Here is a 25,014-nt window from a genome sequence, read left to right as displayed (position 1 = left end):
CTAACAGATTGAGGTTGAATCCTGACAAGACAGAAGTACTGTTTTGGGAGGACAGGGGGCGGGCGGGTGTGGGGGATTCCCTGGTCCTGAATGGGGTAACTGTGCCCCTGAAGGACCAGGTGCGCAGCCTGGGAGTCATTTTGGACTCACAGCTGTCCATGGAGGCACAGGTTTATTCTGTGTCCAGGCAGCTGTCTACCAGCTCCACCTGGTACGCAGGCTAAGACCCTCCCTGCCTGCGGACTGTCTCACCAGAGTGGTGCATGCTCTAGTTATCTCCCGCTTGGACTACTGCAACGCGCTCTACGTGGGGCTACCTTTGAAGGTGACCCAGAAACTGCAATTAATCCAGAATGCGGCAGCTAGACTGGTGACTGGGAGTGGCCGCCGGGACTACATAACACCGGTTCTGAGAGATCTGCATTGGCTCCCAGTACGTTTCCAAGCACAATTCAAAGTGTTGGTGCTGACCTTCAAAGCCCTAAACGGCCTCGGTCATGTATACCTGAAGGAGCGTCTCCACCCCCATTGTTCAGCCCGGACACTGAGATCCAGCGCTGAGGGCCTTCTGGTGGTTCCCTCATTGCGAGAAGTAAGGTTACAGGGAACCAGACAGAAGGCCTTCTCGGTAGTGGCGCCCACCCTGTGGAACACCCTCCCTTCAGATGTGAAGGAAATAAGCAGCTATCCTATATTTAAAAGACATCTGAAGGCAGCCCTGTTCAGGGAAGTTTTTAATATTTAATGCTGTATTGATTTTAATACTTGATTGGGAGCCGCCCAGAGTGGCTGGGGAAACTCAGCCAGATGGGCAGGGTATAAATAATAAATTATTATTATTATTATTATTATGAACTATGGACCCCTCCCACATGAGGAAATGAAATTCCCCGAAGAAATGAAAGCCTAGAATAGGTTGGGTTAGGTTGCCAAGAAAGGCTTCAGCACACATATCCCAGGCTCAACATTTCATGGAAAGCATTGACCGGCTATCATAGGCCGGCAATATCCTTAGTGTGATGGGAAGAAGCCAAAAAGGAGGGGGGAAGGGGGGGAATGGAAGATGCCATGGAATGAAATTAAGGAGGAGGAGAGAAGGGTGGGGGGATTTGTAGGGCTGAAGGCAGCAGCTGGAACACGAACTGCATTGAACAGCACATGCTGTTTCCCTTCTCTGTCCCTTCGCTGGCAGTGTGTCGGATGCAAACAAAGCGTACTGCTTTCTCATTGGCAAAGAGTCATGAGTACACGCCAGTTGCCAGACACGTGCTGTGATCTGTTGTTCTTCAATGAAGGAGGGAGGTGGAAGGAGGCTGTTCTTAAATGTGGGCTTCTTTGGATTGCACGGCGCAGAATTAAAACTGGTTTGATTCCCCCTCTTTGGAGACTCCTGGGTGCTGCAGCTCTGCCTGCAGGAAGGCCTAGGCAATCTCTAACAGAGCTGCCCTCAGCAAGATACAACCCCCAGCCTTCTTTGGACGAAGCCATGATGTTTAAACCGGTATTAAACAGGTACCAGTCTGCAGTGTGGACCTGCAGCCAGAGTTCCTCACCCCTCGTATATTCCTTTTTTCCCTGCGCTCTTCTCCTGAGCTGGGCAACGGAAGGTTTCTCCTCGCCAGGAGTTGTTCTGAGTTGTTTTGTTTAAAATGCTGAAGGATGACAAAAGCGCCCTGAAGTCTCGTCTGTGAACCGAATATCTCAGATGGAATTTCCATGCATATTATTTCCCCTTGCAGTAATGTAGCGCTAACGTACAATGATTTATACTGTGTGATTTGCTGGAGGGGGCCACTGGAAGGGGGGGGGAGGGGAAAGAAATAAAAAAAGGGAGTAATTTATGCATCCTGTCATCCACGCTCTTGCCGCCCCATCGCCTTATGAGCCTCGTGTTTATTACAACCTTCCCAATAACCCAAGAAGACAATTACTATAATTTCTATTTTTAAAGCCTTGATTCCCTCCGGACCGATGGCTCACATTTAAAGTGCGGAGAGGAGCAGGTGTCAAAAGGACTTCATTACATTTACGAGCCTTTCAAATATGCCGTTCCTGGTGTTCGCCAGAGTTAATGCCTTCCGATGCACGCCTCACAATAGAATTAATATTTTTGATTGCTGGACGGCTGTGTGTGTTTTTGCTGAAATGAAATCTAGCGTGGCTTTCTCTCTCTCTCTCTCTCCCCCTCCCCCCACCCCTCACTTTTATTTTGTCACTTTTCCCAGGGAAATTGGCAAACGTTCTGCTGGTTTTCAAGCATGCCTTAGCAATTTGGGTTCCATGCAGATAAATTATTTTTGTTTGAAAAGAAACGAAAAAGGGGGAAAAAAAATACCATCCTGAAAACAGAAAAGGTTGCAGAAAACACAATGGGGGCTGCATGCTGACTATGGATGCCTCTTGATGAACAACAACAGCTGTGACTTTCTTCTTTCGCTTTTCTACATCACCTTTCCCCATTCATAATTTAGAAACGATGAAAGGAAACAACCACTAAGAAAGCACTTATTCCCTTGGCCCCTCGGAAAGAAAAGGAGAGAGACAGTATTTGTCTGTGTGTGTGGAGGGGGGCAGCGTTGCATTTAGATTCCCAACGTTTTTGTGATGGCGCAGAAGGTAGCTAAATCTTTTCTGCCATGAGTGATTTGAGATGGCTTCCCCGCTTGTAGCGTGTGCCCCTGAGCCGTCCGCAACTTTTCAAGGAACCTCCTTAGTTCCAGTCTTTGGCAAGGGAAGCACTTTTATCTTATTTTTATCTTATTTCCCCCCCTGCCTTTCTTGCTCACCAATTACTGCAGCTGTACTCATGCAACTAAGTAGGCAGGCCACAGCTCAGTGGCAGAACATCTGCTCTGCATGCAGAATGTCTCAGGTTCAATCCCCGGCAACTTTATGTATGGCCATGAATATCCCTTGTCTGAAACCCCACAGAGCTGCTGCTACTCAGGGTCAACCAGAAGTAGTCAATGTGGAATCTCTGACTACTTCTGGTTGACATTTACTAGAAGCAGCCCTGTAGGGTTTCAGAGAAGGGACCAGAGATTCTTAGAAGACTGGAATAAATATATGAACTATTTGAAAAGTCATTGTAATGAACAGATTACTCCAGTAGGATTGCAAGAAGTTTTGTAAGGATGGCTATTTGAAACATTGCAAGAAAGACTATGAGGAAAACTATTAAAGGTAAAGGGACCCCTGACCATTAGGTCCAGTTGTGACCGACTCTGGGGTTGCAGTGCTCATCTCGCTTTATTGGCCAAGGGAGCCAATAAAGCTTCTGGGTCATGTGGCCAGCATGACTAAGCCGCTTCTGGCGAATCAGAGCAGCGCAAAGAAATGCCATTTACCTTCCCACCAGAGTGGTACCTATTTATCTACTTGCACGTTGACGGGCTTTCGAACTGCTAGGTGGTCAGGAGCTGGGACCGAGCAACGGGAGCTCACCCTGTTCTGGGGATTCGAACCGTCGACCTTCTGATCAGCAAGTCCTAGGCTCTGTGGTTTAACCCACAATGATAATTAAGAGTAATAAATTAAGAAATGCAGAATAAGTGATCAAGAACAGAAAATCATCAGAGGTGTTGATGGAAGTCTAAAATGTTGTATAAGATAAGAAGTTATGTTATATGATTGTTGGAAATGATAGGTTAAAAAAACTAATAAAAATGTATATGTAAAAAAAGAAGTAGTAGTCAATGTGGTGCCCTCCATATGTTCTGGTAACTCCCATTGGCCCAACCAGCATGGGGAATGGTCAGGGGTTGTAATCCACAACATCTAAAGGGCACAACTTTGGTCACTTCTGGTGTGGATAAGGCTGAGCTAGGTTGACCAATGGATTGACCTATTGTAAGGCATAAGGCTGCTTTCCTCCATCCCTAAATTTGCACCCACAGTTGACGGGAAAGTGCCCATAGAATCACAGAATCGTAGAAGGATTCTTGAGGGTCATGCAGTCCAACCCCCTAAAATGCAGGGATCTCAACTACAGCCTCCATGAGAGATGGCTATCCAAGCTCCACTTAAAAACCTCCAAGGAAGGAGAGACGCAACTTCCTGAGGGAGTCTGTTCCACTATCAAAAAGTTCTTACTGTCAGGAAGTTCTTCCTGATGTTTAGTTGGAATCTCTTTTCTAGTAACATGAAGTCATCGGTTCAGGTCATAACCCCCCCCCCCTCCAGAGCAGGAGAAAACAAGCTTGCACCATTTCCCACGTGACAACCTTTTAGATATTTGAAGATGGTTATGATATCTCCTCTCAGTCTCCTCTTTTCCAGGCTAAACAAACCCAGCTCCCTCAACTGTTCCTCATCAGGCTTGGTAAGAACAATTTTTGATTAACACACACACACACACACACACACTCACACACACACACACACACACACACTGGACATTTCCACCTTTGCACCCCATGCCTGAAGACCTGTCTGAAGTCAAATCACTGTGGGTTGCCATATTTTGAAGAGCAAAAAAGAGGATGCTATGCTATTTTAAATACCCTCTTCTATATGTAGGCTATAGAAGCTGTGATATATTGCTGAGGGGGGCAGGAGAAGGGAAGAGGAAAGCAAGTCTTAAAGCCACCAGTTATGTCTATGTCTCATCCAGAAAGTATATCCAGAGATGTTTTGAGAAATTTACAAAATCCACCCGGACAGAAATTTTACCCCTGAAAAAGAGGACATGTCCTGGAAAAGAAGGGCATATGGCAACCCTAAATCACAACCCATAGGTGAGTCTTGATTCATACTAGCTAAGGATCAGTACCCCACCTTGATATAGTGAGCATCCATGGGTAATACAGCAGGGTTGCTGATCAGCCAGGAAGCGTGTTTTCTAGGCAGGCTTTTTGACTCAGTGACATTATTACTGGGGTCTCTCTATCATAGAATCATTCGGAGAAGACTGAGGCAAAGAAGGCATTGAGGAGTTCAGCCCTTTCTGTGTCCCCTGTTTGCATTTCACCATCTTCTCCTCTGAGTGACCCCACTGTTTCTTTGTTCTTCCTTTTGCTACAAACATACCCATAAAAGACTTTTTTGTTGCTTTTAACCTCTCTAGCAAGCCTGAGTTCATTCTGTGCTTTAGCTTTTCTGACTTTGTGTCTACACGTGCTGGCTATTTGTTTGAATTCCTCTTTGATGGTTTCCCCCCTTTTCCATTTTTTGTACACATCCTTTTTTAATCTTAACTCAGTTAAAAGTTCTTTAGATAGACACCCTGGCTTCTTTAAGCACCTTCCATGTTTCCGTCTCATTGGTATTGCCTGACGTTGTGCTTTTACTATCTCCCTCTTAACAAACTCCCAGCCATCATGAACTCCCTTTCCTTTTAGTATTACTGTCCATGGGATCTCACCCAGCACTTCCCTAAGTTTTATGAAGTCGGCTTTCTTAAAGTCAAGAAATTGAGTCCTAGTATGCTTGGCTGCTCCTTTCCACTGTATAATAATAATAATAATAATAATTTTTATTTATATCCCGCCCTCCCCAGCCAAAGCCGGGCTCAGGGCGGCTAACAACAATCAAATAAACAATCAAATAATAACACATTCTAAAAATATTTCATTATAAAAATTAGTTAAAATCAAATTGATGGCAACCGATTAAACAAAATTCTGTGCACGTTGCCAGAGGAGGGAGTCAGGCTGCGCCCTGACCAAAAGCCTGGCGGAACAACTCTGTCTTGCAGGCCCTGCGGAAAGATGTCAGGTCCCGCAGGGCCCTAGTCTCTTGTGACAGAGCATTCCACCAGTTTGGAGCCGCAGCCGAGAAGGCCCTGGCTCTAGTTGAGGCCAGCCTAACCTCTCTGAGGCCTGGGACCTTGAGGATGTTATTATTTGCAGACCGTAGGTTTCTCTGTGGGGCATACCAGGAGAGGCGGTCCCGTAGGTACGAGGGTCCTAGGCCGTATAGGGCTTTAAAGGTTAAAACCAGCACCTTAAACCTGATCCTGTACTCCACCGGGAGCCAGTGCAGCTGGTATAATACCGGATGAATGTGCTCTCGCAGCGAAGACCCCATAAGGAGTCTCGCCGCGGCATTCTGCACCCGCTGGAGTTTCTGGGTCAGTCTCAAGGGCAGCCCCACGTAGAGCGAGTTACAATAATCCAGTCTGGAGGTGACCGTCGCATGGATCACAGTGGCTAGGTCAGGACGAGAGAGATAAGGGGCCAACTGCTTAGCTTGGCGGAGATGAAAAAATGCCGCCTTTGTTATAGCTGTAATCTGCGACTCCATAGAGAGGGAGGTATCGAAGATTACACCCAAACTCTTAACGGACGGTGCTGGCACTAATTGCACCCCCGCAAGAGATGGGAGTTGCCCCCTCGATCCCATATCGTCCCGCCCCAGCCAGAGGACCTCTGTCTTCGAAGGATTTAACTTCAACCGGCTCCCACGTAGCCATCCAGCCACCGCTTCCAGACATCTGGTCAGCGTGTCTGGGGCCGAGTCAGGATGGCCATCCATCAACAGATAGAGTTGGGTGTCATCAGCATACTGATGGCAACCCAGCCCAAAACTCCGGACAAGCTGGGCGAGGGGGTGCATTAAGATGTTAAAAAGCATCGGGGAGAGAATTGCACCCTGAGGCACTCCACACACCAAGGAGTGGCGTGATGACAATTCCCCCCCAAGCGCCACCCTCTGTCCCCGACCAGAGAGAAACGAGCGCAGCCATTGAAGGACTGTGCCCTGGATCCCCACGTCGGCAAGGCGGTGGTCCAGAAGTTCGTGATCGACCATGTCAAAGGCTGCTGACAGATCTAGAAGAATCAGCAGCCCTGACCCGCCTCGATCCAGCTGCCTGCGGAGATCATCTGTTAGGGCGACCAGAGCCGTCTCGGTCCCATGACCAGCGCGGAAGCCGGACTGGAATGGGTCTAGAGCAGATGTTTCATCCAGAAACCTACCAAGCTGTTCAGCAACTGCTCTCTCAATCACCTTACCCAGGAATGGAAGATTCGAGACCGGGCGGTAATTGGATAGATCTGAGGGATCTAATGATGTTTTCTTTAAGAGCGGACGCACCACCGCCTCCTTCAGTTCCCCTGGGAATATCCCGGTGCCAAGGGACAAGTTGATGATATCCCCCAGGGGGCCCCGCACCTCGTCTGGACACGCTCTAATCAGCCATGACGGGCACGGGTCAAGAGGACAGGTGGTGGGCTTTCCAGCTTGGAGGAATCTGTCCACATCGGCTGGAGATATCCGGTCAAAGTGGTCCAATACTGGACCCGAGGACAGTCGAGGGGCCTCCAGTTCCTTTATTGTATCCAAATTGGCAGGGAGGTCATGGCGGAGCATCAGGACCTTCTCCGCAAAAAAGCTCGCAAATGCCTCACAGCTGTGTGTCAGATTGTTATTTAAATTTGGCTGTCCTTCAAGGGACGTTAAAGACCGAATTATACTAAATAATTGTGCCGGGCGAGAGCTAGCGGATGCAATGGAGGCCGAGAAGTAAGACTTCTTAGCAGCCTTCACTGCCATCTCATAGGTTTTCATAAAAACCCTATAAGATGTTCTTGAGGCTCCGTCACGGGCACCCCGCCATACTCGCTCTAGCCGTCTGAGGTCCCGCTTCATTTTCCGAAGCTCCTCGGTAAACCAGGGAGCCCGGTTTCTGCGGGGTCGCAGAGGGCGCTTAGGTGCGATCTCATCGATGGCTGCCAGGAGCTGGGTATTCCAGCCCTCAACAAGCTCAGTCAATGAGTCGCCAGGGGGAGTAAGGTCCCGCAAGGCTTGACGGAATCTATCCGGGTCCATCAGCCTCTGCGGGCGAGCCCAAATCGGCTCGCCACCTAAGCAGGGTGGGGGTGGAAAGTCAATCCTGGCTTTCAGAGCGTAGTGATCAGACCATGGCACCTTCATCGAAGGAGACATGATCACATCTATACCGGCGCCAAAGATCAAATCCAGCGTGTGGCCTGCTTGATGTGTGGGGCCCGAAACAAACTGGGAGAGCCCTAGTGTCACCATGGAAGACACCAGGTCCAGAGCCTGTGAGGAGGGAGTGGCATCAGCGTGGAAGTTGAAGTCTCCCAATACCAATAGGTTAGGGAACTCCAAGGCCCAGCCGGCCACCGCCTCCAGCAGGCCTGACAGGGTGGCTGCTGGTGCGCTAGGTGGCCGGTACACCAGCCAGACAGCCAAGCTCTCCTCGGAGCCCCACACATATAGTAAACCAATGGCCCCAACCACCTCTGTTGAACGCTGTAGAAGAATCAGTTCATACAGGTCCTCACCATGTGGTCTCTACATACATGGACACCAACCAGCCACATAACACGAATGGTCTGCCACGTCTAATAGGGGCAGACATACAAAATGGTGTTGGTATGTGGTCCCTTCTCATGCAGAGTAGATTTTTTGGGGGTGATATTTACTGAAACTTAAGTTAAAAAAAAAAGTAAGGTAAAGGACCCCTGGACAGTTAAGCCCAGTCAAAGGCGACTATGGGGTTGCGGCACTCATCTCACTTTCAGGTCAAGGGAGCCAGCGTTTGTCCACAGACAGCTTTCCGGGTCATGTGGCCAGCACGACTAAACCGCTTCTGGTGCAACGGAACACCGTGATGGAAACCAGAGCACATGGAAATGCCGCTTACCTTCCCACTGCAGCGGTACCTATTTATCTACTGGCATTGGTGTGCTTTCGAACTGAGAGGTTGGCAGAAGTTGGGACAGAGCAAAGGGAGCTGAACCGCTGACCTTCTGATCGGCAAGCCCAAGAGTCTCAGTGGCTTAGACCACAGTGCCACCCGTGTCCCCAAGGCACTATGGGAGGTACTGGCTTCCTCTTGGACTGTTCATTCTTTACAACAGGCCAACATGATCAGTGTGGATTGTGGATGCGCTACCAAAGAGAGCAGTTTATACAGAAAAGCCTTCATTTAATTTTTTTAATATTCTGTTTCTTGAGATCTTTGTTGAATCTAATACTAATAATAAGGTTACGGCATATAAAAATTCAATTGAAATAGGGGGGGGGGGAAGCAAACCACCCCACCAAAAAACGACAACCATACATCATATTACAGGACAGCATATGTGATATTTATTGGGATATCCTATCTACATAACAGGAGAGCAATTTTCCTGCATGCTTCAACCAAAGTGCTACCTTGGAAGCCTCTACAGTGGTACCTCTGGATACGAATGGGATCCGTTCTGGAGCCCTGTTCGCATCCTGAAGCGAATGCAACCCACGTCTGCGCATGTGCGGGTTGCAATTCGCCACTTCCACGCATGCACGTGACGTCATTTTGACCGTCTGCGCATGTGTGGAAGCGGCAAAACCCAGAAGTAACATGTTCCGTTACTTCTGGGTCACCGTGGAGCGCAACCCGAAAGCGCTCAACCTGAAGCAACTTCAACCCGAAGGTATGACTGTATTCCCTATGTTTAGGGAAGTTGTTAATGACGGATGCTTTAATGTATTTTTAATCTTCCCCAGAGTGGCTGGGGAAACCCAGCCAGATGGGTGGGATGGAAATAATAACAATAATAAATAAATAAATAAATAAATAAATAAATAAATAAATAATCTATCGGCCACCAAATGGTAGGGAAAGATTTCCTACTTCAGGGGGTAGCTAGTGTGCTGCCTTCAAGAAGTTCTTGAACTTCAACTTCCCTCATCCTAGGTCAGCCTAGCCAATGGTCAGGGATGATGGAAGTTGTAGAGGGAGAAAGAACTCCGGCTCTGAAGTCTGATTCTTGGTTGTGCAGAGCCCAGGGGTACAAAACAGGGACCAGTGGAAGCAGGAAGACTACTAGCTTTAAATGTATGCCTTTGCAAAAGCACTGCCTGTGTGTTTTGCTCTGTAGCTGGTACATCAAGTAGCTCCAAGCTACACATTCCTTAGACATCTCCGAATTCTCCCCCGCCTCCATTTTTTCCCTTTAGGGCCCTCCCAGCTGCTCTGTTTAAGTTCTCCTGACATCCCACCCATCCCAAGTCTCATTCGCAGCTGAATTAACTAGGAGTTTGCTGTTTCAACTTATGCCCTTCCTCCTCTCTGGCTGCATCTCTTACAGTTCCGTAGACTAAGCAACAAACATGGCATCCCCAGCTTTACATCTTTGGAGAATTTCTCTTGACATTTCTTTTTGTGTGTCTGTGTGCACCAGTGATTGCTGTTCTCGCCTCCAAAGGCCCCAAATTAAAAATTACCGCTGTGTAATAAACAGCCTAACGAAGCCGGGTTGTCAGTTTTCATTTGCAGAAATGAAGGGCGCAAATGAAACATTTAACTACGTGCGACCAGGAGAGCTTTTGCTCCGTTGCGAGGGAAGCGGATTGGAAAACCTGCTACATGGCGTTGTGCCTGACATTATAATGCTTCCATCGTCTCAATTTGTGGGGCTGGCATTCAAGCGCAAGGCTGCTGAGGCACAATAATGCACAGTCTTCTGGCGAGCACAGAGCTTCCAATTGTTTGCAATGAAGAAGCCTGCTTTTGATGAGAAGAGGACAAGGGTGGGCTAAACTGTCAGATTTGGTTTCTCATTCCCCCCCCCCCCAAATCTTAAGTCCATTTCTCCACATTGCCACATCAGTTTGTGAATCTCTCTCTCTTTTTTCAAAGTCCGAATGAAAAGGCTTTAGGGCTAATTTCCCATAACAGACACAAACTTGCATGCAGCTTTCACTAGCATACACGTTTTTGCAGAGCGTGTCAGCCTAGCGCAATGCATTTCTGCATGCTATTTTCACTAATATATGAAGCGGCTGGGCCAAAGCCGAAAGGTCGCTCAGTTGCGGATATGCCTGGAAGCGAAAGGAAAGCCCAATGCTGTAAAGAAAAATATTGCATAGGAACCTGGAATGTTAGAACCTTGAACCTGGTAAGCTGAACGTGGCCAAAAATGAGATGGCAAGAATAAATATTGACATCCTGGGCATCAGTGAACTAAAATGGATGGGAATGGGCGAATTCAGTTCTGATGACCATCATATCTACTACTGTGGGCAAGAATCCTGTAAAAGAAATGGAGTGGCCCTCATAGTCAACAAAAGAGTGGCGAAAGCTGTACTGGGATGCAATCTCAAAAATGATAGAATGATCTCTGGGAGAAAAGCAATGACAAACCTAGACAGCATCTTAAAAAGCAGAGACATCACCTTGCCGACAAAGGTCCGTATAGTTAAAGCTATGGTTTTCCCAGTAGTGATGTAGACCATAAAGAAGGCTGATCACCGAATAATTTATGCTTTTGAATTATGGTGCTAGAGAAGATTCTTGAGAGTCCCATGGACTGCAAGAAGATCAAACCTATCCATTCTGAAGGAAACCAGCCCTGAGTGCTCACTGGAAGGACAGATCCTGAAACTGAGGCTCCAATACTTTGGCCACCTCATGAGAAGAGAAGACTCCCTGGAAAAGACCCTGATGTTGGGAAAGATGGAGGGCACAAGGAGAAGGGGACGACAGAGGACGAGATGGTGGGACAGTGTTCTCGAAGCTACCAGCATGAGTTTGACAGAACTGCGGGAGGCAGTGGAAGACAGGAGGGCCTGGTATGCTCTGGTCCATGGGGTCACGAAGAGTCGGACACGACTAAACGACTAAACAACAACAAAATCTGAAGTTTTATGCACAAAAGAATATAAGAGAAGCCCTGCTGGATCAAGCCAGTGGCATCCTGTTCTACAGTGAACAACCAGATGCTCACGAGTAGCCCGCAAACAGGACCTGAATGCAACAGCAGCCCTCTCCCAGTTGTGATTCCTGGAAACTTGCATTCAAACACATATTACCTCCAATAGTGGAGGTGGAACATGTGTGGCAAAACTCTCATCACTTGGCAGGATGATTCAGGGACTAGCCTTGTTTTTTTAATTGGCATCTGCCTGTCTCGAGAGGCAACGGCGTGTGCCTCTTGGAGTGAAGCCAAACCACCGTGTTAACAGCACACTGGGGTGCAAGCCGGGGCAGTGTGCAAGGAGGTCCTGGGCTGTCCAGATGACAAGACCCCCCTCCCGCCTCTCTGATGTGGTCCAAAGGAAAGTAGAAGCCATTCTACAGTGGTACCTCGCAAGACGAATGCCTCGCAAGACGGAAAACTCGCAAGACAGAAAACTCGCAAAACGAAAGGGTTTTTGGTTTTTTGAGTTGCTTCGCAAGACGATTTTCCCTATGGGCTTGCTTCGCAAGACGGAAACGTCTTGCAAGTTTGTTTCCTTTTTCTTAAAACCGTTAATACAGTTGCGACTTGACTTCGAGGAGCAACTCATAGCACGCGGTGTGGTAGCCTTTTTTGAGGTTTTTGAAGACTTTGGTGATTTTTGAAGCTTTTCCAAAACTTTTTCGACACCGTGCTTCGCAAGACGAAAAAAACCGCAAGACGAAAAAACTCGCGGAACGAATTACTTTCGTCTTGCGAGGCACCACTGTACTAGGTATCTTAGGCCAATATATACCGAAAGAAAAGAGGACTTTATTTATGTAGGCCACTACAGCTGCGAGAATGTTGATTGCACAAAACTGGAAGACTGGAGAAACACCAACTAAAGAACAATGGCAAGAGAAGTTGATGAACTATGCAGAACTGGCAAAAATGACAAAGAGACTACGACAAAAAGACAACAGTGACTTTGAAAAAGAATGGGAACCGTTTATATCATATTTGCAGAAACAAAGAAAGTCTATAGACTTGATGGCAGGATTTAAATAAACATTCACATCATTAGTATTAGAAAATGTGTAGAAGATAGAGAAATAATACGGTGTACTTATTTTCATCTTTATGTTTTTAGGTTAGATGTTATTGTATAAATATGTTACTCGTACTTTTTCTTTTAGGAGGTAGCAAGTTGGGTGAAAGGAGAACCAAACCGGAAGCGGAAGTTGGGGGAAGCCTAGGAGGGGAGGGAGGAAGGAATGCGTAGTAAATGTTATGGATATGAGATGTATGTAATGAATGAAAAAGAAAACTGAATAAAAATTCAAAGGAAAGCAGAGCAAGACATTGGCTACCAACCTGGCTGCTGGAGTTGCCAGAAGGAGGTTGCAAGGCTACTACACTCCAGATTTGTGTAAGGTTTACTCCTTGGTCTTTTCTTCTCCCAAAGATGTCCCATAAGGCAGTGGAGGTTTAGGACCAGAGTTTTACTTCGGTCCAGTATACCTGAAGGAGCGTCTCCACCCCCACCTGAGGTCCAGCGCCGAGGGCCTTCTGGCGGTTCCCTCACTGTGAGAAGCCAAGTTACAGGGAACCAGACTGAGGGCCTTCTCGGTAGTGGCACCCGCCCTGTGGAACGCCCTCCCATCAGACGTCAAAGAGGAAAACAGCTAGCAGACTTTTAGGAGACATCTGAAGGCAGCCCTGTTTAGGGAAGCTTTTAATGTTTAATAGGTTATTGTATTTTAATATTCTGTTGGAAGCTGCCCAGAGTGGCTGGGGAAACCCAGCCAGATGGGCGGGGTATAAATAATAATAATAATAATTATTATTATTATTATTCTCCTAGATAGGCTGGCTTCCCAGGTTGACGAGCCCCATCTGCCCCTCACTTCCCTCTACAGCACATGCAGAAATAGCCTTCTTCGCCATTGGGCCCACTATTGGTGACTAGACCTCATCATCATCATTTAGGTTGATAAACCAACCTAAATGTCCCAACGAGAGCTCTATGGAAACTAGGCCCCCAGAAGCCTCTGTACCTTTAAGAGCTGCACAGAAGAGAGCGGGAAAACCCCACCAGGTGCAACTTCCCCTGTCAATGCAGCCCTGTGAGGAGCAAAAGCCACACCTGTCCATGCATGGCCTTCCTCAGCAGCTCTTAAAGTAACAGGAGACCTTTCAGGGTTTGGATTCTGGCAGGCTGAACAACCACCCTGTTTGGTTTCTCCTCTGTAACTGGCAGCAGGTCTTTAGATACAGGCTGGCTCAGCTGTCTTACACTGAGCCTGTTTTAACTACCACAAGATGATGCCTTGTTACCAGGGGGACATAGGGCTCCGTGTTTCAGGAGGACCAAGATAAGACCGGAAGTATTCCTTCATAAAAGCCTCCTAATCTTCTGGCAAGAGACTTTAGCCTGAACTTTTGACAGTTCCGCCTTTCCCCTTTCCTCCTTTTCAAAAAGTTGCAGCTGGGTCGCTTTCCTTAAATACCCTCCTGTGTTAACACAACAACACCCACTCTCTTTTTAAAACTTGCTTTCCTTTCACCGAGACTTCTAATTAGGGTTGCTTTGCTAATGAAAGAAGGAATGAATGAAGGAATTCATTTAGCTCTTCCAAAAGACTTCGCCTTTCACCTGGCCTGTCAGGAGTCTCTTTCTGACAAGTCTGTATCTTAGACCCTTTATGTTAGTTCCTTAGCTCGCGGGTTTGTCTTGCTGATATTTATTAGCTCTCTTTTTACTGGTGAATAAACCTATTTTGGAAGCAAATTACCTTTGGTTATGGCCTTAGGGAGTTTGCAAACAGTCTCCCCGAGCCAAGTGTAAATGCAGGGCCTCAAGCAATGTTAGGGCCAAGCTAGATGAAACGCGGTGGTGGGGAGAGCCAGAGTCAGACCACTTACTTTCTTATGCTGGTGGGATTCAACTGCATATCAGCAAATTTAGGCTGCACAATTAAAGCAGATTCGAGATCCTTGCACGGCAGACACGATTCCAAAAAGAAAAGAAAAGCCCCCTGACTGTTTGCAGGAAGGAAAGTGACAGGGAAATTCACTAGAAACTGGGATCACAATTGCTAGATGCAATATTGTATAACCTTCCAGCAAACCAATCGGAATGGATGCTCAATATAGAATGGGCATCATATTACCTTCCAGGCAAACTTTGTGCAAGCAGATCAGGACCAATGTGAAATAAATAGGTTGCCTGGAAGCAACCTCAGTCTCCTCTCTCTCTCTCTCTCTCTCTCTCTCTCTCTCTCTCTCTCAATCTCAATAACCAGCCTTAAGGATTATCCACCATTCCTCTTCCCCTGCTGCTTCCCCCTTTTTAGCACTCTCTACTGCTCATTCAGAGCAAACAGGCAACTTGGAGTTTCCCTGCATTGCCACTTGTTCTGATCTGTTGCTAAAGAGTGGGTTTTCCCTGGGAAAGAAGTGGGGCAAGGGGGAAACCACTTGGACCAATGCCCAGAAAGTATGGGTCAAGTGGAAGACTGCTTGGACCTGTGGCTTCTAGGCATAGCACAATCATAAGTGTAGGTGAGCCCTCAGAGGCTGCAACTGGGAGTGGAGGAATGGCAAAAGGAGAGGTGCTACTGAACACCTTCTCTTCCTGCTCAAAATATTGATCCCTCTGCTTTTTGTTCCCCGGGGGGTTGGGGGGGGGGAGATACAGGGTCCTTTAATTTTATTTCTCCTTTGAGAATCAAAACTAAATAACAGTTGTAGTTGTGCAATCTTTTCATTGTACCGCTTTCCTTTAAATCAATATATATATATATATATATATATTTCCTTTCGTAGATTTTCACGGGTACAGGAATGCAGGTTTTGGTGTCTTCGGGTGTCTTCCCGTGTAAGAGTTGGGGTGTCTAGGCGACGTTTCGACGAGGTCTCACTCGTCATCTTCAGGCTGGTGCTTACGGCTTCTTGTTACTGGAACAGAGCAGGATCTCAGTGTTTGAGTTCCTATAAATACTGTTGAGGGGGTGTGGTGTATTCTGGGCAGAGAGGAAGTTCCCAGGATAGTGTGACTTTTCTTCTTTTGTTCCTTAATTACTTGAGGGATATCTTGAGTGATTTCTTGAGTGATATTCTGAGTACCACTTAGGAGGGTCATTAAGAGTGGATTAGTTGCTAAAGCTTTCGTGTCTTGACCTCTTGAGCTTGTGAAGAGTTTTTCTGAGAAGATGGCTGTACTGCACTTAGTTGTGCTCTGGCTTGGCTTCGTGTATAGGGGCGAGCTGTGGTTTTGTGCCCTGTGCCAGTCAGATCTGTGTAGGGATTGCAGGGGGGTGTAGCATCCGGAGGTGCCACTATGGTTTGGCTACTGGATGGTGTCTGTAATTTATCTGTGGAGAGGGTCTGGGTTTGGGTCTGGTGTGGTTGATTGGTGATGGCGTTCTGTGTGCCTCTGGTTCTGGTGTCGGTTTTTGTGGGGAGGGCTAATTTCCAGATGTCTGGCAGGCGGGACGTGTCGTCACGCTTGTTCATGTTGTGAGGGTGTTTCTCTATCTCGATGGCTTCCATGATTATTCTCTTGTGGTGATGTTCCATGTTAAAGAGCAATTTGGAATCTGCAAAATTAATTTCGTGTCCTGTTTCTTTCATGTGTTGGAAAAGAGAGGAAGTTTTTTTCTTCTTTTTTTGACGGCATTCTTGTGTTCTGCGATACGTGCATTTATTCGTCTGTTTGTTTGTCCAATGTACGTGGCTGGGCAGACTTTGCAGGGTATTTCATAGACCCCTTGGTTTTCCAACTGGATTTTATCTTTGGGGTTTCTGAGGATATTGGCTATTTTTTTGGTTGGTGCAAAAGGCTGTTTTGATATTGTGTTTATGGAGGATTTTGCTAATTTTATCTGTAGTGCCCTTGATATAAGGAAGGAGGGCCATGCCATTGTTTTCTTCTGTGTCTTGGTTTTTGGGGGGTGTTTCTTTTTGGATTAGCTTCGTAACCCTGTTTTGCTGGTATCCATTGGCGATTATAAAATCCAGTTGGAAAACCAAGGGGTCTATGAAATACCCTGCAAAGTCTGCCCAGCCACGTACATTGGACAAACAAACAGACGAATAAATGCACGTATCGCAGAACACAAGAATGCCGTCAAAAAAGAAGAAAAAACTTCCTCTCTTTTCCAACACATGAAAGAAACAGGACACGAAATTAATTTTGCAGATTCCAAATTGCTCTTTAACATGGAACATCACCACAAGAGAATAATCATGGAAGCCATCGAGATAGAGAAACACCCTCACAACATGAACAAGCGTGACGACACGTCCCGCCTGCCAGACATCTGGAAATTAGCCCTCCCCACAAAAACCGACACCAGAACCAGAGGCACACAGAACGCCATCACCAATCAACCACACCAGACCCAAACCCAGACCCTCTCCACAGATAAATTACAGACACCATCCAGTAGCCAAACCATAGTGGCACCTCCGGATGCTACACCCCCCTGCAATCCCTACACAGATCTGACTGGCACAGGGCACAAAACCACAGCTCGCCCCTATACACGAAGCCAAGCCAGAGCACAACTAAGTGCAGTACAGCCATCTTCTCAGAAAAACTCTTCACAAGCTCAAGAGGTCAAGACACGAAAGCTTTAGCAACTAATCCACTCTTAATGACCCTCCTAAGTGGTACTCAGAATATCACTCAAGAAATCACTCAAGATATCCCTCAAGTAATTAAGGAACAAAAGAAGAAAAGTCACACTATCCTGGGAACTTCCTCTCTGCCCAGAATACACCACACCCCCTCAACAGTATTTATAGGAACTCAAACACTGAGATCCTGCTCTGTTCCAGTAACAAGAAGCCGTAAGCACCAGCCTGAAGATGACGAGTGAGACCTCGTCGAAACGTCGCCTAGACACCCCAACTCTTACACGGGAAGACACCCGAAGACACCAAAACCTGCATATATATATATATATATATATATATATATATATATATATATGTGTGTGTGTGTGTGTGTGTGTGTGTGTGTGTGAGAGAGAGAGAGAGAGAGAGAGAGAGAGAGAGAGAGAGAGAATTCATGCAACCCCCCCCCCCCAAAAAAAAGCCCTGGTAAGGGCTATTCAGTTCATGGGGCAGGTAAGCAGAGGAAGAATGGACACCAGTATCAAAGTGAGGCAAGTTTAGTCTGGGTTGAGGAAGAGCCTTATTGACAGTGCAATAATGCACACAGTAATTCAGAGACCAGCCCTTTGGAGTTCAGTGGGATTCATAGCTGTCAACTTTTCCCTTTTCTTGCAAGGAATCCTATTCGGAATAAGGGAATTTCCCTTAAAAAAAGGGAAACTTTGACAGCTGTGGTGGGACTTGGTCCCAGGTCAATGCATTGGGGATTGCAACTTCCTCTCTGGACTGTTGAAAAGTTCAAGAAAGAGTGACAATGCAGTGTTTATTGTGTGTGAGCATTACCAGTTGCCTGTAGAATCAGACCAAGTCTTCGTAGTCCAGCATCGTATTTTGAAAACAACCAGCGAGATGTCTCTGGAACCTCGAAGCTCCCCCTCTCCTGTTTCATAGTCACTGGCAGACCCATCTCATTCCTGCACCATTGCATTTTATTGTATTTTTTAAAAATCATATTTCACTTCTTTGAGCACCATTTGGTGGAAGAATGGGATACAAATTCAACTAGCAAACACTTCAATGAATGTCTTATTTCTGGGGGAAACCCTGCCCCCATTGTCTGCTGGTGCTCCTGGTAATTAATGCACAGCAAGACCAGGGTGTTAGTATCTTAGCTTTGTGAGTTTACTGATGCTTTCCTCTACGGAGGACCTCACCTTGATGTGCCTGCTGTGGAGGCCTTTGGCTGTCTCGCAACTGCTGATCTTTTCTCCACGGGTCCACCTTTGACTCAGCAGTTTGCCTCGGAACTCATTTTCTAAGGATTTAAGAGAAAGAGACGGCGTCAGCAACGAAGGCAGTTTAGGGAGGCCTCTGGCACCACTCTAGTGATGCTTTCTCCGGGAGGCTTAGTTCGGAGGATAGTCAGTGGAGGTTCATCAGAGTTCACATGGGTGGGGTGCAGGTAGGGACAGGATAGCATGAGGACATAGGACCAGGGTAGCATAGGACGCTATACCAAGTGAGAAAATTGATCCATATAGCTCAGTATTATCTAATCCAGAGGTTGGCAATGTTTACCTCGCCTGGGCCAGTTCACCCCAGCGGAGATCCCTCTGTGGGCCAGAATGTGCGCGCGGCCAAGCGCACCCGCGATTTCCAGTGCCTGCGCCTGCGCAGATGTGATTTCCGGCATCTGTGTCTGCACAGACATGATCTCTGGTGTCTGTGCACGTGCAGACACAATTTTTGACACCGCAGAATTGAGTCCTCGCGCCGCGCTGGGCCGGTTTAGCGCAGCGTGTGGGGACTCGCTGAGCAGTCAGCTCGGTTCGGGGGTGGCTTGTGGGCCAGTTAAATGACCCCCATGGGCCGCTTGTGGCGCATGGGCCTTAGGTTGCTGACCCCTGATCTAATCTGACTGGGAGTGGGTCTCCAGCATTCCAGGTGGGGGACAATACCAGTTCTACCTGCAGATGCCAGAGCTGTGCAAAGGAAGCAAGATGTCTTTCCCTGAAGGTTTTACAGGTACAAGCAGTCTGGAATCGCATATAACAGCCCTGATACCATCATTTTCACAAATCATGACAAATGCACAATAAAAAAGGGACCCTAAGCTGTGAAGAGGGCTTAGGGGCAGCATGATTCACAGGGACATCCCTGTAACTTGCTTTGCCCTGATCGTGGCAACTGAGAAAAAAAAACCACCAGCAGCAACCTTCAAGGTATTAATTTGTCCTCCCAATGTGCAGATTTATAGCAAGACATATTAAATGTTGACAAAGAGGTCACAGGCAAAGGAAGGCAACTGCCCTTCACTGCCAGGCAGAGGACTGTTCTCAACAGGGAAGGATGTAGCTACCTTGAGAACATGGAAGGGCAAAATTCAGTTTCCCTATTAAGTCAAGGCTACAGAGTACAGAAAGTCTCAAGGCTTCTGCCTAAAAGCCCAGGGCTGATAAACACCACACCACTTGATATTTCATTCACACAATGGTTTGATTCACACATGCTTGATTTCTCTCTCGCTGGCAGCTAATTACATCCACTGTTGGGGAGGACATGCAAAAGTTCTGGGATAACTGCAGGGAAGTCATCACTTGGTTGCTCACCAGCTGACGGACAGGGATTTGTCAATCATCTTGGTGCACTCAGTAATTCCTGGAGAATGTGTGAACTGAGCCCATTGAAAGAAAGCTTCTGTGTGTAAGGCTCCCCCTAATGTTGCAAACCTTGCGTGTTGATTCTGCGTGTCTGAACTCCTTTGAGTGGAGTTCTGCACTGCAGTTGAACCTTACTGAACAGTCTCCTCTTCTCTCTTTGCAGACATCCAGAATTTTAGTTCATTCTCTATTGGTTAATGAGAACAGAAATCTCATCTGAAAATTAACAAAGGAGAGATGGAATTTTGGTGAAATTCTCATGGGGTGGGGTGTAGGGCTTGCCTGACTTTGAGGTGGTGGAGGGTGGCTTGTGAGCGCCTTCTCTTTCATGGTGGAAACCTCATTGCCAGTGGCCTGCACTCTGCAGCCTTCCTGGGTGTCCACACTTCAGTGCAAGCCCAGGGTAAGACACTGCGAGGTGAACTCTGCCCATGGGAAGGAGATCAGGAAACACAGGCAGCCAGGAAAAAGCTACAGAGTGCTGGGGAAATGTTTGTTGGAAAGAAAGACATGCATACCCTGCCCAGCTTACAGGGCTAAGGGAAGCACCAAACCTTTCGCCCACAAAGATTCCAAAGAAATACTGAAATGAGAGCAGGGCTGAAAAATGGAAGGACAATGGAAGGACCATAGCTCAGAGGCTGAGCAGCTATTTTGCATGCAGAAGGTCCCATATTCAATGCCCGGCATCTTCAGGGAGGGCTGGGAGAGATTTCTGCCTGAAACCTTGGAGAGCTGCTGCCAGCCAGTGTGGGCAATACTGACTCAGACAGACCAATGAGTCTGATTCCAAACCAGGCAGCTTCCGATCTTCCTATGCAGGCTTATTTGGTAGTGGAACAAAACCTGTGAGAAATTGGGAGGCCCGGTTTCGACACAGCACTGCTGATCTCCTTGTCCTCCAGGAACCTTTTTGCATGCAAAACGTGTTCTCCAGGACTGAGCTACAGGTTGGAAAGGTGAGCAGGAGCAGGTCCATTGAGAGATTTGAAGGTAAGGATGAGAAATTTCAGATTGTGTCACGGAGCAGGCTGGAAGTCCGTTGGGATGGTGATGGGTCGTTATTATTGTTTTTCAGAAGCGATATTCAAATTTTAAAATACAATTTGTTTAAAAGAATGGAGAAAATGGGAAAAGCAGGGGAATGGGTCTCCCATTAGGATAGCTATGCTGTTAGTTTTCAGCAATGAATCTGCCCCCCCCTCTCACACCCTGCTTGGCATCATTTTTATCCCAGTCAGATATTACATCATATTTACTGAGGGAGTGAGCGTCGTGTATCTCTATTACACAGCTGTTAAACCTCAATTAATAGGTTTTAATGATTAGCCATTAGTGGTGCAATACACAGTTTAACATTCTGTGTTAGGGTTTAAATTAAATGCACGCTTCAAGAGCTGAATTTTCCAGGCATCGTTCACTGCTTTGCTTAAGTAAATAATATTCACATGGGATGGAAGAAACTATAGATGCGGGGCTTTTTTTCCGAAGGAGAGGAGAAAAAGATTAAACAAACAAAGGGCAATTAAGCGCGGCAGCTTTCAACTACGGGGGGGGGGGGGAGCCCACACTCAGGCAGAAAAGATACCCTATGAAATATGTGGAAAAAGATGTCAATTATATATGCATCAAAGGGTAACAATATCACATCATCATCAACATCATTGTATTATCCACCATAGTCCTATTCACGTGAGACTAAAATGCGTCTCCCAGTTGAATCTTCAAGAAATTGTCTGACAATGCAAGGCCCATGCATATCGACTCAAAAGTAAGTCTCACCGAGTTTAATAGCCCTCTCCTCCTCCGTGAATTTGCCCGATCCTCTTTTAAAGCCATCAGAATCGGTGCCATCGCTGCCTCCTGTGACAGGGAGTTCCATAGGCTGACAATGTGCTGCATGAATAAGTGCTTTCGGTCTGAATTTGCCCCCAGACTGAATGTTAAACTTTTAAGCCAAAGGGTGTGTGTGTCTGTTTAGAGCTATCCAAGGTCCTGAAACCGACCATTCTGGAAAAACTCCCAGGAGCACATACATTTAACACACTCTTATACCACTTTTAAGTCATGGGTGATGGTGGGAACTGTAGTTTTTTTTTTTAAAAAGGGTGCTGACCTCACAGAGCTACAGCGTGCTCAGCAAACTACAGTTCCCAGGATTCTCCATGGCTATTAAAGTGATATAAGAGTGCAAGGGACGCGGGTGGCGCTGTGGGTTAAACCACTGAGCTTAGGGCTTGCTGATCAGAAGGTTGGCGGTTCGAATCCCTGTGACGGGGTGAGCTCCCGTTGCTCGGTCCCTGCTCCTGCCCACCTAGCAGTTCGAAAGCCCGTCAACGTGCAAGTAGATAAATAGGTACCGCTCCGGCGGGAAGGAAAATAGCATTTCCATGCGCTGCTCTGGTTTGCCAGAAGTGGCTTAGTCATGCTGACCTCATGACCTGGAAGCTGTACGCTGGCTCCCTCGGCCAGTAAAGTGAGATAAATGCCACAACCCCAGAGTCGTCCACGAATGGACCTAATGGTCAGGGGTCCCTTTACCTTTAAGAGTGCTTTAAATGTATGATGTAAGAGTCCCATAGCTTGTACAAAGTATACAGTAGGAATGCACCTCGTGATCCTCTGTGTGTCGTGCATAAGGACCAATTACCCCTTTCCCCTTGTGCCAGAAAAGGTTTCTATGGGTGTGATTTTTCCCCTCCACTGCCAGGTAAGGTGAAAGGAGACTGGAGATTTCAGTGGGAGGAAGTCATGACCAGGTCAAAAGACCTGAGGTATACAAGGTTGAACAGCAAAAGCAGTGCATTTTATGAATATCTATTGTGGTTACTGTCGCACCTGGCCATTATTATTATTTATTGCATTTACCGTATTGGCCTGAATATAAGCCTCACTCCCCCCCCCCCCAAATTCCGATAGTGAAAAGTTAAAGTGCGGCTCAAAATCACGACCTTACAAAAATTGGCATATACGATATTGCTGCTGGAACAGACATACAGTAAAACGGAACAGGTGTGAGGGCCTGAGGAATTTTAAGGGAGCAGCTTTCTTTGGGTATTGTCTCTCCCCCCCTCCTTGAATTTTAAAGGTGCTGCTTATGTTCGGGTGCAGCTTATATTTGGGCCAATATGGTATATACTGCTCAATACGTGTAGGTCTCAGGCAATTACCAGAGGTACCAGGCAATAGTCTGTCCATTGCAGTTCCACAAGGATGCAATAGAACTGCAAAGTGTGCTACTGTGTTCTCAGCTTCTTTCTTTCTTTCTTTCTTTCTTTCTTTCTTTCTTTCTTTCTTTCTTTCTTTCACAGATTTCTAGCTCTTATGCCTCTTAAGATATGCTTCAGTGTGTGTTGGCCACTGCCAGAGAGCACTGTCTGAATCTGATTCCCAGTGACAGGAGTGAGTGAGTTCAGTGCCCTTCCATGCCTAGGAAAAGCCAGAATAAATATGCAAACTGTGTGTATGCATAATTTATACAGGCACGGTTTACTTTTATTTTTAAAATAGGAAATAAATGCAGCTCCGGCTATAAGGTGCAAAACCCATGAGAGACCATTCCCCTCCTTGTATGGTTTTTCCAACAGTCAAATCACCCCTTTGACAACACAGGGCAAGTGTTTTCTGAAATTTGCTTCTGATTCCTAATCAAAAGAGGGGGGGGGGAGTGTGTGGGTTGGTGGGAGAAGAAGCTGCTGATTCAGGAGGGTCAGATCTTGTGCCGCTTTCGCTGTAGAACGGATGTTCCCAGCTCAGCAGAAACATGCCTCCGAGGTGTTTTCCGCTGACAGCTGAGCGTAATCTGGTTCAAATCTGCTGGCACGGGGCAAAGGAGAGGGAGGGTGGCTAGAAAGACAAGCGCAAGGTCTTCCACCAGGGCACAGCCAGGGTGTGGGGGTGTGGGGAGCCCATTTCATTGCTCTCCACTGCTCTTTTAACATCAGCTGTGACTTCCCACTGGGTTCTGCAAGGCTACAGACTCGCCTTTGGTAGAATCATACTGCAAACATTCATTTGGATTATTTTTCTAGGAGGCAACAAGTTTATTCCAGTTGGCTGACATTTAAAAAGGAAGGGGGGGGAGGGTGTTCAATAGGGGTGTTTGAGCAATTTGCTGGCTACAAATTCTGAAAGGGGCTGAGCAGAGCCACACCATCCAGACTAATGTGCGAATTGGAACCTCCTTATCTGCTAGCTCTCACACTTCCCCAATCTTCCAGCATGCCTCTCAGCTATAACTCCCTCCCCACTCTTGTAGTAGGGACGCGGGTGGCGCTATGGGTTAAACCACAGAGCCTCGGATTTGCCGATCAGAAGGTCGGCGGTTTGAATCCCCGCGATGGGGTGAGCTCCCATTACTCGGTCCCTGCTCCTCCCAACCTAGCAGTTCGAAAGCATGTCAAAGTACAAGTACATAAATAGGTACCGCTCCGGCGGGAAGGTAAACGGTGTTTCCGTGCGCTGCTCTGGTTCGCCAGAAGTGGCTTAGTCATGCTGGCCACATGGCCTGGAAGCTGTATGCCAGCTCCCTCGGCCAATAAAGCGAGATGAGCAGCGCAACCCCAGAGTTGGCCACGACTGGACCTAATGGTCAGGGGTCCCTTTACCTTTACCTATGTTCTACTTGAACTGTTGGAGGCAGCATGCCTGGTGACACCAGTTGTTGGAAACTGCAGGCAAGGAGATTGTTCCTGCGCTTGGGTCTTGCTTATGGGCTTCTCACAAGCATTTGGTTGGCCACTGTGAGAACAGGACGCTGGACTAGATCGGTCATTGGCCTGATCCAGCAACCTCTTCTTATCTTGCCCATTCTACTGTGAGTCTGCAGGCAGAGATTGTCTCACGCCTTCCTACAAGAATATATATGACCGCTAAGCTCACACAGAAACCTTTAGTGAGGTACATTACTGAAAGGTTTTGAAAGTCCCACTATGTCAACTGGATCACTTCTACCTATATGCTTGTTGACAATCTCAAATAATGCCTATGTCTATGAAACAGGACTTGCCATTGCAGAAGCCACGCTGGCTCTGCTTCAGCAAGGCTTGTTCTTCGATATGTTTGGTTATTTTATCCATAACGATACTTTCCACCAGTTATTCCAGGGCAGACGTTAA

General features: G+C 47.0%; 1 protein-coding gene across 6 annotated transcripts in view; it reads right to left on the bottom strand.

Moving 5' to 3' along the window:
- MYT1 (myelin transcription factor 1) overlaps nucleotides 1-25,014 on the bottom strand; it is a 180,281-nt gene that overhangs the window by 95,618 nt on the left and 59,649 nt on the right. For all 6 annotated transcript variants that reach the window (XM_083507352.1, XM_083507354.1, XM_083507353.1 and 3 more), the window contains exon 2: nucleotides 18,452-18,552. In XM_083507352.1, the coding sequence (XP_083363478.1) occupies nucleotides 18,452-18,552 (101 nt within the window). The remainder of the gene's footprint in view (nucleotides 1-18,451; nucleotides 18,553-25,014) is intronic.

Source organism: Podarcis liolepis (genome assembly GCF_965112155.1).
Source record: "Podarcis liolepis genome assembly, chromosome: 6".
Classification (NCBI taxonomy): domain Eukaryota; kingdom Metazoa; phylum Chordata; class Lepidosauria; order Squamata; family Lacertidae; genus Podarcis; species Podarcis liolepis.
This window is presented reverse-complemented; position numbering and strand designations above follow the sequence as displayed.